Source organism: Camponotus vicinus, unplaced genomic scaffold (genome assembly GCF_025532165.1).
Source record: "Camponotus vicinus isolate PSW18456_S1 unplaced genomic scaffold, iyCamVici1.0 SCAF_5, whole genome shotgun sequence".
In the NCBI taxonomy this organism is placed as follows: Eukaryota; Metazoa; Arthropoda; class Insecta; order Hymenoptera; family Formicidae; genus Camponotus; species Camponotus vicinus.
In genome coordinates, this window is record NW_028141977.1 from 15,334,345 (window position 1) to 15,355,083 (window position 20,739).

General features: G+C 37.4%; 1 protein-coding gene across 3 annotated transcripts; it reads right to left on the minus strand.

Annotated features, from left to right (window-relative positions):
- Window positions 1–533: 533 nt before the first annotated feature.
- Window positions 534–18,589, minus strand: Megf8 (multiple EGF like domains 8). Of its 3 annotated transcripts, none has more exons than XM_083099012.1 (16): window positions 18,166–18,589; window positions 16,854–17,168; window positions 16,239–16,402; window positions 15,684–15,961; window positions 15,312–15,496; window positions 14,654–14,969; window positions 14,107–14,348; window positions 13,423–13,662; window positions 12,859–13,146; window positions 12,543–12,680; window positions 12,199–12,443; window positions 11,495–12,109; window positions 10,012–11,232; window positions 5,981–9,944; window positions 5,401–5,588; window positions 534–5,205 (listed from the first exon to the last, which is right to left on the minus strand). In XM_083099012.1, exons 2-16 carry the CDS (start codon window positions 17,056–17,058, stop codon window positions 4,357–4,359), a joined length of 9,138 nt encoding a protein of 3,045 aa, XP_082955138.1. In that variant the 5' UTR covers window positions 17,059–17,168; window positions 18,166–18,589; the 3' UTR covers window positions 534–4,356. The 3 variants fall into 3 exon arrangements, with proteins under 3 accessions (XP_082955138.1, XP_082955139.1, XP_082955140.1); XM_083099013.1 differs by having other exon boundaries at window positions 18,130–18,589; XM_083099014.1 differs by lacking the exons at window positions 15,312–15,496; window positions 15,684–15,961; window positions 16,239–16,402; window positions 16,854–17,168; window positions 18,166–18,589 and having other exon boundaries at window positions 14,651–14,792.
- Window positions 18,590–20,739: the final 2,150 nt, after the last annotated feature.

A 20,739-nucleotide genomic window follows, 5' to 3' on the forward strand; every position in this document is an offset into this window, starting at 1 on the left:
TTACTGAATCGACGTACGAGAAAAAATAAAGATGATTTAATTATAATGATGGCATCTTAATTTTATTCTAGTGTTTATAAACGTTATGTTTTTATTATCTTAAATTTATTTATTCAACTGTTCTAAAGCTCTAATTTGATTTTCAATTCAAATAAATATTGATAATGATTTTTTCATATGTCAGATAAATGAAATTCATGAAATAGTATAAAAGTAAACATAAATTGGACAATCATATTTTTAATACTAAATACGTAAGAGTGCTAATGTAACTCTTGTTCCTATTTTAATTAGTGTAATTTATTATACAAATTTTCTCTTATTTTGCAGTTGACTAAAAATTATAGATCAGAGATCTTGTTTTAAATCATCAGATTTTGTTTTAAATAATTTAGAGTTTTTTTAAAAGTCTATAAATAACTGAAAAAAAACTTCGTATAAAAAAAGACATATATACTCTATAAATTAATTAAAGTAACAAATGGGACAGATAATTCTATCGAGAAATCATAGCGTCGGCTCCAAATGAAATCTTCGCTTTTACGTATGTGTTTATTAAAGCTTCCGCAATACAGTTCATTAATCATCGTTTGCACAACCTTACATTTCCCTTTGGGGCGGGCGAGTGATAAAGGATAAACTGCATCTTTTCGTGCCGAAAGTCCGACAGGAGATGCCGCTCGTTTTCTTTTTTTTAATTTCACAACCTTTTGTTTTTAATTTCACCTTTTTGCGTACTCTCCCGTTGCACGGAGCACACACCGTTCTTTGATCGCACACCGTTTCCTGACTTTCTGCGCGAAATTACAATGCCGGCATTGGAAGATTATCGCTCTCTCTCTCTGCTATCGACGACGCGATGTGTAATATAATTATATATAAAATAGAATATTTCGGAAATAACGCGCGCATTCACAAGATCTGTACAACCGAAAAATTATACACATTCACCGCGTCTCGTATTTATACTCGTTACTTTATATATATATATGTATATATAATATAATATATATATATCTTTCTCTATGTGTGCACACACACACACATTTATATAAATGTACATATACATATACTGTATCAATTCTGTGGGTATATACTTAATAATTAATAATACGCTTACAGCGCACTACGTGGATGAGTATTTAAGACAGCGCGACTGAGCGTGCGAATGTGGATTATGATAGATTCTAAATAGATCCGATCTTGTGCAGATAATAACAAATCAACCTTAATCTTTCACTTTTCAATGATCTCTATAAGGAGGTCCTTAGAATGTACACAGATTCGCGAAGAAAAATCTTCGAAGTTTACATTAGTCTTTTGAAGGAATTTTCAATCTCGACGTTTACCTCAAAGGAAATTTTGAAAAATCCACGAGCTATCTATCGAAAACCAAAAGATAGTTTTGGATTATTGGATTTTGGAAGATTGTTGTAATTCCGCGAGCAATTTTTTACCCAACGGAAATATCTGTTGGATCCTTGAAATTTGTTGGTTTCATGAATATTTGGCGTATTTTTTTCCATCATTTTCTTTGATTCTTGTCTTATAATGTTACAAGATTTTTAATTCCTACAGAGATCCTGCATTTCATTAGTTTTTTGCTATTTTCTGTGAATTCTCTCTCGAACTTATAGATCTATATAAAAAAGTAGAGAGAAAGAGAGAGAAAGAGAGAAACTGCAAATAGCTGTATGGATACTGTGAAACAACAAAAAATCGATTTGCATTGCGCGCAATGACAAGACTAACATGACAAGACTTTAGATTCAACAAATTGGTCGCGTCGTATCGTCGATGTGTTTGTTTAATAATCAATCAACGCGTATTTTTTTTCTCTGGTCGAGAGGAGCACTCGTGCAATCTTCCGGCCAATCGATGGCATATACACAGTATATCTAAGCCTCTGCTCATATGCACGCTTCGTTTATACGATGTACAACAAGAGAAAAAATGCTTAGAGGTGGTTTTAGATTTCCACTCCCTCGTTATGCGCAAAAAGTATCGTTACGTTATTCTAGTCCAGAAACGAACACAAGAGAATGAGATAACGAAGAGATGGCTCATTGTTTTCTATGAAGTCAATAATCTCTCAAGCATAAAATTACATTTGTTATACATGTTATAATATATTGCATATATTTCATAATCTATTTTAGTCATAAGCTGAGATTTAAATTTTTGCGACAATTGTAAAGTGATAGATTTCAAATCGTGCAGATATCTGATTCCGAATTCTTGGCACTACTTTTTTTTAATTTTATACATCATTTATTCTATTAATCTACAAATCCTTCATTTCTTAGATCCTGCATTCTTCTCTAGTCACAAATATTTTTTGTGTACTTAGAGTTTTATACATACACTTAAATTAATAAAAATAAAATTCATTAAATTTATTTCAATAAATTCCATTATGTCAATTTTTATCTCTGCATCTTCGTTAGAAATTGTTCGATTTAGATGTTTGTATTCTCATACGTATATCTTAAACTTCATATAAAACAATACGATCTCTGCCTTATCCCATTTACATGCTCTTGCAATGATTACTAAGCACGTCAACGTCGCGCGCACGTGCGATATCATTACAACATTCACATTATCTATACATTTTAATATTAATCATTATCTCTGCCCAAAAACAGTCTATCGAGAGTGTATAAGTGTCTTTTCAACCAGTTATAAAAGTTTGTGACACGCGTCTATAACGCGTTTTTCTTTTGCGCGAGTACGTACATTTCTTTCTCGAAAAAAAAAAAAACTTTAATCTTCTCTATTTTTCCTAGTAACTCTTTTTTTTATTTCTCCTCCCCCTTCCTCTTACTTATGATAAATAATATATTATTATATTAGGACGTTTTCACACATTCATTCGCTAATCAGTTTTGGCATAGGAACCTTGTTAACGTACGCATCGTCGTTGAGCTCCGTTTTTCTAATCAACAATTCTAATACTGTTCGTTCAGCTGATACAGATACACGCGTGATCGATTTCATGACCTTGCGGATACAGTTGCCACGAATGTTCCATGACGCGAGATCATGCCTCGTAAAATGTCTCTACAAAAATGTATATAAAGTTCGAATTAATACGTAATTACAGATTGTTATATATACAAACGTGTATACAGTCTCGTCATGGAATGATATACGACAATATATTATATTTAGATTAAATAATCTTACGATCTCTCTTTTATCCTATTATATTTTATAACTATATGTTACGCAATAATAGAGTTTAAAAAAGTAATAAAAAAAAAATAAAAGGATTTATCCATTTTCCAGATGCACGATACGATTCGTGTATTAATGCATGCATATATAGATCCTTAGATATATAAATTTAGATTCTGAAAATTCTGACGAAAATTCTTCGGTACGCGTTTCTCCGGATCGATAGATGCACTCATATCTGGATCCGTAAGATGTTAATTTCACGAATCTTTACATTATTTAAATATCTGATTCTACCTACGATTCCGAAGATTTTTGTTTTCGAGAGTCCTCGGATTCGTAATCCAATATATATTTATATAATATAAAATTTGCGCGTGACGGAATATTAAAATTAATTAGAATTATTTTACATGCCTACATTCGATAAATTCCACATATATTTCTATACGTATTTATTGTACGGGAAAAGCTTTCGTATAAATTCGTAAATATATTGCTGTGCCTGTTGCCAATTAATAATACGCGTGTGCGATGAGATCAATAGCCGCATTGAGCGAGTTCAAGTGGGGATTCAACGCTAGATTTTTTTCATATATTATATAATATATATGAAAACTTAGTCGCCCAACTGTTGAACCCACTGAATGCAACCAATAAAAGAGAACAGTTTCCGAACAATAAAAGCCGATAAAATTATGTGATATATCGGAGATGTTGCGATTAAAGTAAAGTATATTAACGTATTTCGTTAAAGTTTACGTTATAACTCGATTATGTTACATCTTGTATGTTATCTTTAGCGCATTAATGCCCGATTTCATCAACCGCGTTTAACTTTAATCTTAGTTTAACTCACTCTTTATCTTCTTCTAACTCTTCCTTTAGAAAGAGACAAAGAGTGAGTTAAACTAAGATTAAAGTTAAACGCGGTTGGTGAAATCGGGCATAGAACTGCGTCCTAAAAAGAAGAAATTAGCCCATTAAATGGGTTATTATACAATTTCTTCGGATCATCAATTAATCCTCTACTATAGCTTTTAATTCAAGATAGAATGCTCAAACATCGGAGACCCTCATCAACGATGTCCCGGAAGAGTTCAACGATAAAAAGATTGGTGTTCGTGATGTGGAACTCGAAGATTGTCGAGATCGAGATTCCACTGTGACGCAGGCTCAGTTCGTCGCATGGCTATTTCTACGCCTTAAGAACACTCGGCTGTTGACAGGGTAGACTCTGGTTAAGAGTATGAGCGAGCTGCCCAAAGCCAATTTGACGGGTGCTTGGCGACCACCGGGTAACCTAATGAACACCGTGGCTACCGCGGCGACGCTATCATCGGTAGGTTCGACGGCGACCGGTCTCACATCGCTATGAAAGTTGACATGCTTGCCGCGTCTGCCCTTGCGTTGCGGCGAGCTCGGGCTGCACTCGCCGCCATCTCGGTCATAGATTATCGTTGCCGAGGCGAACGGCCGCTTCGCCATGTGCAGCATTTCGACAACATGACGACGCCGAGCGCGGCGCACGTCCGCCGCCTGTTTCGTCTTCCACGCGACCACGCATGCCGCCAAGAATAGGAAAAAACAGGAGAAGAAACACGAGAAGAAGACGAATAGGTCGATGTGCAGCTGATCTTGTCGAAAGAAAATCATTCCATAGGCGGCGCGGTTATTCAGTTCCGGATTCGACGGTTCGATCGCTCGTAACGCGATGTGAAACTTGGTCTGGCCGAGCTCGTGTTTATCCTGTGGCAATGTCAGCACCAATCGATTTGTCAGATTACGTATCACTAGGAACGTATTTCGTCTGTTGATCGTCAGAAAGGTGGCCAAGTTTTCTGCGTAGCGCTCCATCACAAAATATTGCGGCCCAGTGTTCCACGTTGGTTCTGTGGTGGTACCGTTCACTACGCCGAAACCGTGAGAATGAAACTCGACGATTCGGAGCTTGCTGTAGGATTGTTCCTCCAACCACGTATCGGAATGGTCGGGTCGCCATCTAAATCTGCTATCCAACTCGACCTGTGGATATTATGATAGTGCTTGAATTTTCTTAGATAAAAAATAATAAAAGAGCTAGCTAGCTAGCTAATATAAAAAGAGCTAATAATGAAAAATGGAAAAAATTGATTCGGCGATTTGTGATGAAAGTGATATTATTTTTTATTGAAAGAATACTTTGTCAATGAAAAGATTAAATAAAAGAAATTATTGTACGTCTTGATATCCGGTCGATGAGTTCAAAGTGACGACAAAGGAATCATCTCGAGGACTCAGGAATAAATCCAAGGCGCCTTGAGTAACGTCTACCATCACTCTGATGTCCACATTCATAAATCGGGGCTGTACCATATAGAAAACAGTCTGGCCCGGATTCAAGGGCTTCGGCTTCATTTTGCATTCGTCTGAAATAAGATAACAGTATGCATTAACTTAATCTTTCACACGACTGCTAAAATGATACAGGATATCAAACAACTTATAATAGAAGAAGAATACGAACCGTAAAATGCTCCACGCAAAACAGAATGTTGCAATTTAAGAAGAATAATTACTAAAGTGTCGAATGTGCATGCGTACATACATATATATTTTGAAGCGCGGATATTATTTATATTTTATTTACAACAAGAAGAAAAAATAATATAAAAACAAAAGTACCAGTTGCAGCTGCCAGATTTATATAAAAAAAGAACTTATTAAAATATCGTCCAGTCATTCTTTTGCATTATAGCTATATTATTTATCGTTACACAAACAACTAGTTCCTCATTCTTATATTTTTTACTGTTCTTACCTATCAATTTCGAGTCGAAACACATTTTGTTGTCAACCGTGACGGTCTTGTAACACTGATGGCCCATCGTCGGCGTGCCAGCGTAGTTCTCCCTGCATTTGCTGCACTGCACCTTCCAGCACGGCGTGCCGCCCGTGTTTGTGCCTTTCATGGGACCGCTGATGCAGGACGGTTCGCTTTCCGTATTGTTACCGCAGTTGCATTTCTCGCCGGTCACGGGATCGCACGTGAAGCCGTGACCGTGGCATTCGCACGGTCGACATACATCACGCAGATCTTCTGTGCCGCGGAAGAAACCGGTCATGCACTCGCCGCATTTGTCGCCCTTGGTATTGTTGCCGCAATTGATGCATTTGGCCTTGGCCATCGGTCCCTCGCCTATCTGTTTATACAACAGCTCTTTCGACATCTTGCCCACCGCGATTGGATCGGGCACGGTCATACTTTCGTTGATGCAAATTCCCGTGTGTCCGTTGCAGTACTCAAGACACGGCACGCACTGACCATTGTCCGCAGGATTGCCGACGAACAGCGGCTTACACTTTTCGCATTGGGCTCCCATTGTGTTATTACGACATTCTTTGCAAGTATCAAGCTTGTCCGGGCCGCCACACGCGCTGTGGCCATTACACTGGCACTGGATGGAACAGTTGGCGCCTACGTAACCAAAATCGCAATGACACGAGTCTGGCTCGACGCATGTGCCTCTCACGCAACCCTGCGTGCACATTGGCACGCAGATCTTTTTACCGAAATCGCTGCCCCAGGTAGTTTCGGTCTTGTATCCGTCTCCGCATTTGCATTCGAAACCCTCTTCCAGATCGAAACATTTCTCGCTCTTCGGTGAACAAGTGTGATGTTCATTTTCGCACTCGTTTTCTGGCGGACAGCGGACATAGTGCCACGAGAATTCTGGTGTTATCGAGTGATTAAGTAATGATAACGATGATGACAACGTGATGTTGTTGTCTTGCGACTCTAAAAAGTCTGTGGGATGCAATGTCGTGATGGTAATTGACGTTTCGGTCCCCGGGAAATGTTGATGATAGAGCATCTCGCAGGTACCGCCCGCTGGATGATCGGTCGGCGCTTCGAGTGATCCTTCCGTGCATATTCCTTGACCGGTTATGTCAGCAGAATCCAGGGAGCACCAGCCACAGTGCGAGTGTTTCAGGCAGGTACTGCACTGCTTGAAAACCGAGCATGGCTCCGGACAATGATCCATATCCGCGCTACGCAATACCAAACCACAAACGCCGCCGGCGCAGTAAAGTGGCTGGTATGATGGTGAGATGCATTCGTTCAATCGCGTAGACCATCTACATTCGCTCCATCCGCCTTCAGCGCCAGTACCTTTCAAGCAGCTCCTACAATCTTTGTGTTCGGAACATCTTTTATCGCAATCTGTACTAATCAGCTTGATGCTGGATCGCTCAAAGATTTTGACCGGCACGCAATTCCAGTCGTAGACGGGTTCTGCTGACAATGTTGGTCCCAGCTCGGTTTTCAGCACTTGCCTCGTCCACTCGCAATTGTCAATATCGTTACACTTCTTGCAGTCGCTCGCCGAACATTTGAGTTCCTTGCATTGATTCACATTGGTGACCGATACATCGGTGCATGACGATTTATCTGGCCCTTGTGTCTGTTCGCCGCAGTCTCGGTCGAATGGGATACATTTAGATGAGACACCGTGCGGACAGTTGGTGCACCATTTGCAGACCGGCTTGTCTTCTTTGTAGTACGGCCATTCCGCCAGACATTCAGTGCAAGTTTTGAAGCTTTGACACTTTCTGGTAGCCATCCAATCCGAGTTGCAGAATATTCCGTTCGATCGTTGCGCTTGAATAACGTTGATGTCACATTTGTCATCACGGTTGCTCGAAACTTCGTTCGAGAAACAAAACGTGTCATTGATGCCATTAATGGTGGTGACAGCGCAAAATGAGCAGCCAAAGTATTTTCTGCATGTGATTTTGTCTTTCCACAGTTTGCACAGATCTTCCGGTATGTTGATCAACGTGACGTGACTTTTTATGCCGCCATCGAAGCCACCGACAACGTAAATAGCATTCGATTCCGGATCAGCGTGAGTCATCGCATGAGCATAAGCTGGCGGTGGCGAACTGCCAATCGTTTCCATATCTCTCGTTATCAAACGTATCCACAGATTGCAGGAATACTTATACGCTATCAGCGAGTCCGAAGTGTTGTGAGGATTTTGTCGGCCACCGAATATCACCATATATTCGTCTGTCGTGACCGCGGAATGCAAAAATCTAGCTTGTGGCAAGCTACTGCCATCGGTAAAATCGTCCTCAAATGGTGGTAATACCGACCACATCCGTGTCTTATAATTCAGAGAATACAATTTGTTCGAGATGAACGTCCTATTCAACGCGTACGTGTAGCCACCAAAGATGTAGAAGCTATCTGACTTGCTATGGTACACCGTAGAATGACCATAAATACCTAGAGGTCCATTCCCGTTAGTATCCACTATATCCCAAGTTTCCGTTTCCAGATTAAATTCTCTAACGGTGTCCAGGTATCCGTACTTGGGACTGAAACCACCGATTAGAATCAAACTCTCCGACTCTCCGTCTCTACGAAGAGTCAACGTATGACCGGCTAGCGGTAGCGATTCCTTCTTCTCATCTTGCACGATCTGGCTCCATCGCTGATTCTGCAGACTAAACTTCCAAAAGTCGCTGAGAGTATTGTTCGACAGTCCCTGTACATCCTCGTCTTTCATCGATAGACCACCATACACGTAGATCTGCTGCCTACTGTGCACGATTTCAGCGGCGTGAAAGTAGCGACCTTGCGGCATGGACGTAGACTCTGAAGTAGACTCGACTGTTACCGGCATCCACGTGTTGTTTTTTGTATCGAAGAGTCTAATGTCATTCAAGGGTCCATGACTAAGCGAGTAGCCGCCAAACATCCACAGACTGCCGCGTCGATCGGCCACCAGACTGTGTCCGAAGCGCGGCAACGTTTTTCTCAAATGATCCAGATGATCGGCCAAATATTCCGAGTTAAATAGCTCTGTAAAGATCAACTGATAATCCTTGAGTTGAATGGAACAATCACGACCACCATAATCCGATATGCAAACGCAGCGGCCGTATCCTTTGTCGCAGACACCTTGTTTTTTCGAGGCGGTACAGTTGTTCGGGCATATCTCGACGTCGCAATTGATGCCGACATATCCAGATTTGCAGAGGCAGTTGCCGTTTCGACATTCGCGATTCCCCGGGCAATTATTACATGTCATCACTACGTAGCTTGCATTGAAGCCTTCGACCTCGTCTAATTGTTTGTAGTGCACCGTCAAAAAGCCGGACTTAGCCTCCACTGTCACCGGATAGTCAGTACTTTCCGTACAGTACACGCCTAGTAATTGGCTCTGGTGACCACCGGTAGATGAGACAAATTCCGGCAGACCATCATACACGTACACGCTGTTCTCCTGGCAACTCACGTTAATATCATCATGAATGGTAAATTGTATTACACTCTGAATCGTCGGTATAGTCGCGTCTGACGAAAGATTAGCCTCCGGACTGACGATCCAAAGACATTCTCTTGTCGGCGAGTCGCCCGCGTAGCTTCTCCAAAGCGAAGATTGGGAATGTCGGCTACCAAGACCCTGCTTGCTGTTTTCCACGCCACCCAGCATGCCCCGTGACATGCAGCCGTAATAGCACATTCCGCTATCGCGTGGATCGCCGTAATAGCCGCGTTTACAACGCTGGCACTTGTCGCCTTCGGTATTATCACGGCAGAAACACATCCCGGTTTGTCGATCGCACACGTCGAGCTCAATGTCACCGTGTCCGTTGCAGTCACATTCGCGGCAGCCCAATGGCATTGTTGCGTTTCCATAACTGCCTGCCTTGCACTCCTCGCAGTAGCGTCCGGTGGTCCAATCTTGACACTCGTCGCAGATACCTGGTCCCTAGACATCCAAAGATTAAAATGCTTACACATATATGTATGTGTATATGTACAATTTTTCCGTTTACCTGCATGCACGTGGAATGATTGTAACAGCCGCAGTTGGTTCGACAATCAGGCCCAGTCCAACCGAGGTTGCATTCGCATTTGTAGTCCGGTGCTTCACTGCAATATCCATTGACACATCTCTCGTAACAAGTTTTGGTACAGTTTTCCTTGCCATCGCCGTTGAAACCGCGCTTGCATTGGCAGCTAAAACTGCCATGCGTATTGGTGCAAAGTGCGTCGGGATGACAATCGTGAAGACCAAGATCGCATTCGTCTACATCTGGACATTGCGCGTACGCCCAACCAGATTCGTCTGCTTTTAGACTGCTGTTTCGATCCTCGTTGATGACCGCGCTGCAATTGACATGCGGTTGATTGAAATCACCCTGTACGCATACACCAGTAATGGGATTTTCCAAGCTGTAGCACCATCCACAACTAAGCGAGTGTAAGCAACTTGAGCAATTTGAATGCCGACTGCAGCTTTTGCACTGATCGTTGCCAGTCAACGATGAACTGCGTGATGTAACACCCATTAGACCTGCCTGATCCATCCATTCCCGGCACAGGCCGAATTGATACTCAGATGTGTACACGGAGAAGGAAAAGCATTCGCGCGTGGCCTCACACCACACGCACCTACCACGCTCGTCCAGACACTGAGTGCAATTGAAGCGTTGCCGACATGGGATCGGACATTGCTCCAGACTTATCACAGCGTTCGGCAATCGGCCAATCCGTGCACATTTTGCTTCCTCCGTCCACCATTCGCACAGTTTGGTGCTTACACACGACTCACAAGAGATATAGTTGGAGCAGTTGGCACATGTCGATGGCGTGATCGTCAAATAATGCCATTCGCGTATCGGTTCGCCTCGCTCATTCCAATCCACATCTGCCGCACAGCTCTCTGTTTCGTTAGCCGAACGTGGTAAACACTGGTAAGTGATGTCGCACCAACCACACGAAGAATCCGTTAGACAGTGCAGGCAATTGCCATACTGATGGCAAGAACCATTTTGATACGGCTCTAGATATTCGAATGTAAAGACTTTTGGATTTTCCGTTTTTTTATTGTGTGTGATTTCCATTTTACTTGCATGGGCGTAGTTTGCAGTCACCGTTCTTTCCGATTCGAAGTTCAACAGATAACGGCCTGGTTGTAGCTCCATCGGATGTCCATCCGACCATTTTATTAGCATACATTGCGATGTTTCTGCAGTTAAATTGGCGACCAGTTCCTATAAATAAGTTAAATTATTTTATAGATAATTTAATAAAATTTAAAATAAATTGTTAAAATTATTTTTAAATTTTTAATTAATTATTTTATTTTTAATTAATCTTAAGTGTTAAGAATATTTCAATTTGTAATATAAATTTCCTATTGTTATATATAAATAAAATGTATATCAAATTACAATTGTATTTCGATATCTTTCAGAATATGTCTCTTTATATTCGTTAATACGATTAAGATGTCAAGTAATAAAGATAACTCACCAGCTTATCGGGATCATCGTTTCGCGATACGTGAAGCGTCGCGCTATTGTAACCGACGCAGATTTTTAACTGCTCTGCTGCGCTATCCCAAAAATAATTCGGCGGTCTGAGGAAGCCGGTCAATCTAGCAATCATCTCGCCACCCAACGCCACCTCTGTTTTCGCGCCTTGCACGGACGGCATAAAATCGACCGTGGTCGCATTTACTATGGCAACCGAGTCAGGCTGGCTGAAATTCACTGGCGGCTTGTATTTGAGGAAGGTTAGACCCGGCCTCCTGTCCATCTCTCGACATTCCTCGACCTTGGTAATTTCCGTGCCTTTCGAACCCCACCAGCCTGGTATCTGTGAGGGCGTATCATCCCGCAAACCGCATACACCGTAATTGTCGTCCTTGTGATGGCAGCGAGCGTTCTGGACGCACCACGTGCACGTACCTAGATTAAGCTTGTTCGAAACGGATTTCCTGCCGCGAAAATTTGTACCCCAGCCGCCACCGGGTTGACCGTGTATTAAGCAAGAATGACAATCGCCTAAAGCGGGACAAACTCCCGGACAGCGCGTCGTTTGAAGATTCGTTGTACAATTGCTGCCTATTGTACGACCATAACATATCTGTAATATTCAATAAAGAAATTTCATAAATAAAAGTGTAAAAAGCGAGAGATGAATATATCAGCGTGAAATTGATATATGGAGAATACCTCGTCTGCAGAACACCAGCCGCATTCAGGATTTGCCGCGCACTCCATCAAACTCTTATGTCTTGAACAAATCTGTTCCGGTTCGATATAATCCTCATCTCCCGGCGCCAACATAGGCGGCAAAGTGTATGCGAGAAGATCGGCATTTACGTTGCCATGATATCCACCGACGAGCAACAGGATATTTCCATTACGTACATCCGCTGCATGTGCGAATACGCCCTGTTGCTTAGGATAACGAGAATCTAAAAAGCGAAGATGTTATTGTATTAAACGCATAAACACATTTAAATCAATATAAACATATAAATTTATATATCGAATCAATTAAAAATATGTTTTACCTTTATCATTTAAGCCTAGCACATCGTGGCTCACCCAAGCGTGACAACCGAGATGATAAAGATACATTTGATTGTCATAACAGATCTCCTCTTTGTTATGTCTATGAGAATATCCGCCGAATACCACTAGATAATTTCCTGTCAAAATATAACATAGTAATAAATATGTGTATGCATCTTAAATTTAAAAAATGCAAGATAATATGGATCTATAAATGGAAACAAAAATTCATATATCGTTTAATTTTATATTAAATAAATATAATATTTAAAGAAGAAAACATATATTTTGCATAATTATAGATTTATAAATTACCTATGATATTACACGTGTGAAATGCGCGTTCTCTTGGCACGTATGTATCTCGTAAGTGTGCCCTCGGATAATGAATCTCAGACCAGACCTTTCTGTCCAATTGAAAAACAAACATTCGATCCGATAATTTGCTGAAACGGGCAACGCTAGCGACCACACCGCCATATACCAGCAAGGAATTGGTAGCGCGATGGTACACAGTCGAGTGCGCCACCACGCGCACATCGAGTTCCTTACCACCTCGAGGTCGCACCTCTATCCACCTTTCGCTGGTTGCCGTAGAATCCGCTATAATAGTATATAACATACAATAGTATTAACATTCTTCAATATTTCTTTTAATCACGTGTTTCTACATCTAAACATTTTTTACAAATTTCCATTTGAGAAACTTCAAAGTTCCAACGTAAGTATTATTGTAAAAAACGCTATTCTTATGATATGGCAGAAAAATCTATTTAGGATTTATGTTTGATATTTATCATTTTGTATGAGTTACATGTACGAATATATATTGTTAAAATATACATTTTTTGAATTATTCTTTCGTTTTAATCAACTCACATAAATTTAATTTGATTTTATAAAGTCTGGACGAAAATTCTCCATCAAGAGTGCTGCCTCCGAACAAATAGATGTAGTCGCCTGCCAGAGTTAAAGTGTGTCTTGTGAGTCTGGGCGGATAGAAAGGAGAGTTTTTAGCACGTAAAGTCCATGTACGCTTGTTTACATTGTAATGCCACAGTTCATTCGACACAGAACCATCTTCTTCCGACACTTTTCCTCCATAGATTACAAAACCATCTAAAAATGTAGAAAAATTCCATTTATTAATTGCAAATATAATATTAATATTATACTATATTATAGTTAAAAGTCTACAATTTCACAATTATAATGGCAAGTCATTCAATAGAAAGCAGATTAATTTTTAAATTAAAGTTTTTCTTTCTCAATTTTGTCATTGATGTTTGTAATAAGTAAAATTTATTTGCATAATAAAATTATTTGATGATTTTTTTTGGATTTGAGGAATAAATATTTGTAAAAAAATTTTTCAAAAGCTTATTATGTAAATTCAATTTCTGTGTGCACTAATGTAAAAAAAAAGATTTTATCTCTTTATCATTGTACTTTATATTGATTAGCGATACAATAAATTTTAAATGTGTTAATTTATGAGTAAAAGTCGTAATGTCCTCTTATCAGTATAGATAAATTATTATCAAATGCTATATGTCGACAGACCTTGATATTTACACGCAGCGTGACCATATCGAGGACCCGGTTTGGGTAACTCATTAATAGTTGGTTCTGTAACTTCCTCTTTCAGTGACTCGCTCGTGGTTAATTTTGGATCTATAAATTCTTGCATGAATATATTATCTTCATCAGGCCCTGCTACCACCTGCTCCTCCCATTTCGCATTGTCGTTTTGTATGTCTGTTGCATCATGTTCTCGATATAAGTTTTCTAAATTTCTGCGGTATCTTTAATAAACAAACACGCACCGATAATTTATAAGCTTAACACTGTACAAATAAATAATATTAAATATTTTACAAAGATTTATAAAAAACATATAAAACTTTATATAATAAAGGCTGTTTTCCCTTAGAAATTATTTCAATTATAAATTATGACTTGTGATTAAATGTCTAATTAAAAAAATATGATTTTATCTTCATATATAACTTATTAGTATCTTCATAGGAACAAATGTAAAATTTTTCCGAATTTTATAAAGATAATTTTGAAGGAATTAGAAATTAATGAATAATTCATCACTTACTACCTTGTCGACATTTGCGAATATCGCGGTCTTATATTTCGCGGATGCTTTCTCCTGGGATCGTCGTTCCTATCAATCCTAATGGTGCTTCTACTTTTCTCGTTCACCTTAGGCAAGTTCCGGAATTCTCGCGTGCCGTGTTCACGACTGCCGTTAGCGGTCCGATCGAACAGACTGAAAGTATTATTATCCTTGATGCTATAAAGGACTTTCCAGATTAAAGATGACGTCGGTAGGCCATATATCTCCTTGGCGCCAGGATTGCGTAATTCGGTAGCGATCAACATAGGATCCAGATATTCGGCAGATGCAGCACCTTCTACAAATGCAAGAAGTATGGTAATATAAAATTATTATAATTGCTCTTCTGTATACATATTCTGAGCACACAATCAGTAACAGTAATAGTATTTAGTAGAAATTTTACATATTTTATCTTTATATTTTCACACAATAAAATATTATATGATAATAAAATAATTTTTTCCGCATCAATTATATTACTTTCTCGGATTATATTAGAAAGAACTTTAAAGGGTGCAACATACCACGCACCCTGTAATGTTCTAGTCTTTATACAAAAAAATGAATCAAGTTAAAATTCTTTTATATAAAGTTTTTGTTATTGTGTATGATTTATATACTTAATTTATATACTTACCTAATACATTCCCGTATTCGTCTTCCCATTGGCTTGTACTAAACCTATACACTTCCAAGTCGCTGAGAATATAGTTAAGATCGTAGCCGCCGAAAACGTAAAGTGAATCCGTTTCCTGAACGTAGACTGCCGTATGAGCTGCGCGTGGTCTTAGTCCACTTTCCGAATGAGAGAGCCAATGCCATCTGTATAAATAATTACATTATTTTAGATTTCTTATTCACACATTCATTTCCATTATTCGATATAAATGCAATTTTATAAAATATTAAAAAGAATGTCATTATACATATATACAACTTTATATTATCATACAATTTACATAACAATACAAATAGAAATGTGCAAGCTTGCAATTTCGGAAAAACGTACCGATTTCCTTCTGGATGCGTTTTATGCAAAGAACAAGATTGTCCAGAGTATCCACTATTGCATTCACATCTTTTTAAGCCGCAGATACCGGCGCCACTGCAATTGTTTGGACAGAGTGCTCGAGAACAGTCTTTACCTCCCCAATCGTTTTCGCAGAAACATGTATTGTTAATGCACTTTCCATGATGAGTGCAATTGTTCGGGCAATCCGTGACTGAAAATTCTGCGTGAAAGCCATCTAGGACGTAGTTTGTGTCACTATATAACAATATCAACATCTACAAAGAAAAATATATATTTCTATGACATCTTGCAATAATAATGCTATTTTATATTTCTTTTATATCATTATTATTACTAAGTTTTATATAGTAATATATTCTATATATTATAAAAATTTATAAAACTTTTTATATACACTTCACTTTTCATATATAAAACTTCTTATATATACTTCATGTAACATTATATTGATTGATAATATTAATGAGATGCTAAAAACTTGAATCTGCAACATATCATTCGCATTACTAATGTTGCAGGATATGTACTTACATAACCGGACGATGATGTCACTTGTTGAGGCTCTGTTTTGCCACTAAAGCTACCTAGAAGGGGGGAACGAAAGGAATCTCCATCGTAAACAAATACATAGTCATAGCTGCACTCTGTACCCATAGTCCGGAAACTCAATGTAATAAATTGACGACTATGATTAGCTGCAACAAAAAAAGCAAATTATATGTAAGCTTCAAAAAAATTTTTACTGTAAGGCATTGTATGTGATTTTATATTATGCATCTTAGATATATTATAAATATCTATATATATCTATATAGAGAGATAAAATAGATCTATAAATATCCATATATATATATATATATATATATATATATATATATATATATATATATATATAAAGAGAGAGAGAGATAAAATAGATACTAGAAAAAAATAAATAGGAAATGAAAAGTAAAAAAATATTTAAATGTTCACATTAAGTACTAATGTATATGAAAATAATTACACATATTTCATTGGAAGAAATAGCTGGGTTTAATATGTATTTATCCAGCAAAATAAAATTTCACTAACTTTATAATGATTAGATCTTATTTTTAAAGTCTTCACATACACATTCTTATTTATGATTACTCTTATTCTTATTACCTTTAATGAGCCACTCGCAGTGGGAATCTTGAGTATAATTTGAACCCATAGGCCCATCACTGATAATTCCCCATGAGTCTGTGAAGACTTTCCTTGTCTTATCGCACGGCACTTGCTTTGGAGATGGCTGCGGAGCTAGATTGATGCTCCGCAGCAAGCAACTCCATATGAAAATGCATGCTGCGGTGGATATCACCCACCCCATCACAGTGTATTCTCCTCACTGTTGTCGAACAGCACACAGGTCATTATCAACATGCATCAGATAATTTCTTGAGCAATTATGCGGTGTAGTGTGCACAGACAGAATCATATCTGAAAAGGATGTATAAAACTCGTTATTTTATCTATTGCAAGTGTCATTAAGTATTTAATCATTACAAGATAAGAAATGTCTTCATATATCCAAGAATAAATTTATGTCTTTACATATCCAAGAATAAATTTACACAGCTGTATTAATATAAGAGATTAACATATAATGCAATTATTTACAGGATACGCTTATATATTGTACAATATACAATATGAGATTGAATTTTAAGAATGTATATATTATTTTCAAACTTTATTTTCAAGATATCTTAACTGTTATTAAGATATCTTAAGCCTTGAAAGATAATGTACACTAGTAATGTACACTGTTAACATTAGATATGTACTATGTATTATGTACTAAAGCATAGTGCAAACTCTACACAATGGATATATGTATAAGTAAAAAATCATCCTTGAGACTTGTAATGTCAATATCAGATATATCTACATCACATGTGTTAATATTACATTAGTAATTCAATAATTGATGAAAAATAGACTTTAAACTATTTATCTTTTCTCTTTTCGAATTTTTTAAAATCATATCAAAAGTTTCTCTCAAGATGTCAACGCATTTTTTTCATATATATTTTTTCAAATATATACATGTCACTAGTATTGTTTTTAAAAATTGTATCATTAAAACTGTTATTTATATTCCGTCAAAATTTCTCATTGTACGTAGTAAAACAAAACTACTGTCAACCAAAACACTCGACGCCGATCAGTAAACACACACAAATGCCACAATAATTAATTATAAAACGTACGATGTATATAAAAAAAAAACAATGCATGTGTCATATATCAATGCAATGTGTCGAAGGACATTCTCGTGAAACGAGTTAGCATCGCGCGAGAAACGCAAGGCTCTCGACTCCTGATCAATTTGCAAATAAGCACAAATAAGCAAATGACACACGCATACACTCTCGCGTATTAGCGTGCGCGTACATACAATACATATACACGTGTGTCCATGAACTTTCCGCACCTATCGCGAGATGACGACGATGACGAGCGTAACATAACAAACCCCTCGGAAGGACTGGCACTTTTCCTCGGGATTCTTCCGGCAAAATCTCAAATAAATCCTGGGGACGGGGTCACGTCTTCGGCGACGAGACGGCGTCGCGGGACATCCTCCGATGACAGGGAAGCGGAAAAAGAGAGAGCACGGAAACGGCGAACGTGATCAAAACATCGCGGAAGAAAAGTCGCGAATTTTGCCTCGTCGAGGTTTGTTTGACGAAGCTGCCGATGGTAACCTTGTATTTTTATATACACGGTCGCGAAACTCGCGCGTCGAGCACGAAATGTCAAGCGGGCGTGACGTAAACGTCATACGAAACCTCCAGCCTGAACGGTGCCTCGCCTCGTCGTTGACACCTCGATCGCCTCGCTTTTTACGATCGTGCTTACTCAGGGTCGGGAGGGGGAAAAACCAGTAAGGCCGCTAACAATACTCCGATACCTACTATCGATATTTACCGATTTTGCATATCGGAGCTTCCCAGCTGATCTTTACGATGGCGCACTTTCGATATTTTGACGTCACTACTTTTGAAATTTAAAACTATATCTTATAGATGTATGCGAGATTCATTTTATTATAAAAAATATTCTACCTCTTGCCAAATATTTGAAAAAGTAATCTTTCAATCTTGAATTGCTAACAAAATTAAAAGTAATTAAAATAATTAGTACGCTTTGATATACATATAATAATACATTAAAATTTAATTAGTTATTCATCGGAACATTTTCATTCGCAATTGATTATTGACCAAATTATTTAATTTTCAGATAATAAAGATATGATATTTTTTTATGATTTTTTTACTTATTCGTGCTTTAATATAATTTTTAAAGTATTTCACCTTTAATAAATTTTAATAAATTTAAAAAGAGTACAAAAAAAGGCAGAGAAAAGGCAATGATTAGGGCTTTTCTTGAGTTGCTATTAATCTGCGACAGGCATAACGAGGATACAAATATTTTATTATTTCGGCAAGAATAAATTATTTCAATCCTCTCAATCCCTGCGTATGTTTAACGTAACAAGATAAAAGTGGTAATATAGATAAACGCGTTGTTAGAAATCTTAACTATGATTGAAATTTATCGGCTAAACAGTTCGAAAACCGAAATACTTTAGCTGCAATAAATCAGCTTTGCAATACTTTTAAAGTTCGGTGCATGGAGTTACTCAGTACTTAAACAACATATGTAATTAATAGAATAGAAAAAATAGAAAAAAATGGATTTCTTTTGAAATATAATAATAAAGAAATTTTTAATATCTATTGTAAATATATAAATAGCCAAAAAGAAAAAACTAGTGTTCGATTATATTTGTGTAAAATCAAATCGATTTTAAATTATGATTGAATTTCTTATTCGAGATTCTCATTTTACGAAAATTTTTCTTTTTCCTTCTATCTCAGGCAAAATTTATTAGTTTTATAAAAGAAAGTTCAATAAAATGAAGGACAATCTCTTAAAGGCTTAATAACGTATATAAAATTATGGATTTATTGTAGTTTTAAGATATATATTGCATATTTAATATAAAAACATGAAATTTAAGTCCTGAGCTTCTCTCAAAGCGAATCTTTTGTTTATATTTATTATAAAGTTAATGATATACTATTATTAATGCAGTAATTATATTTTTTGCCATTTTTTTCTATAAAAAATAATTATTATATATCAATAATGTCCGAATTCTATCGATTTCTTCAACGTTAGCTTTCCAATTTAATTCTATCATCGGAGATCTTTTCCGGTGACTTATTGCAATACCGTTCGCGTTGGTCGCGAAATAGATTTAAAAATGCTAGTCGACTGGAAAAGAAAATAAGATAGAGTACAAGTAATCACACACCCCTACATAAAGCGCAACGGCGTGATCTCTCGTAATAACGTACAGATCGTATATTTGCTATAATCCGTCAATAAATATACTGTACATTATCTTAACGATTGATACAATCGTTCTATAGCCGGTATGTAGCTTTTTACCTTTCTACCTTATAATACGACTCGCACGCGTCATTTTTTTCCCTATGAAAAATTTTAAAAAGATATTTACGCGTACTGGTATGTGTACATATGTGTACCTCTCCCATTGAACTTCCCTCAACCGATAGATCAACTCTTTGCGCTGTGAAATGTCGACTCAATCTCGCTATTACAATAATATAATATTATTATTATATTATTATAGTGTAATATTAACACAATAGGAGAGTGTTGTTATGTATTAAATTATTATAATAGTATAAGCGCATTACGTCACATATATTCGCGATATAATATTATTATAATATTTCTATAACAATTAGAATATATTCCTTTTCTTTATTTTTATATATAATTATTTTAAAAATCTGTATTCTCTCTATTTCCGCGAAATTAGAGAAACTGCTCCACCGCTGTTTCTTTCTTGATATTTAGATTCTTTAATTAATTTTGTTTCAATATCAGAGAATTCAAGCAACAATCCAATTTGAATTCAATTATCCAAAGATTTAAATATAATAATCTAGTTTTATCAACTTTTATT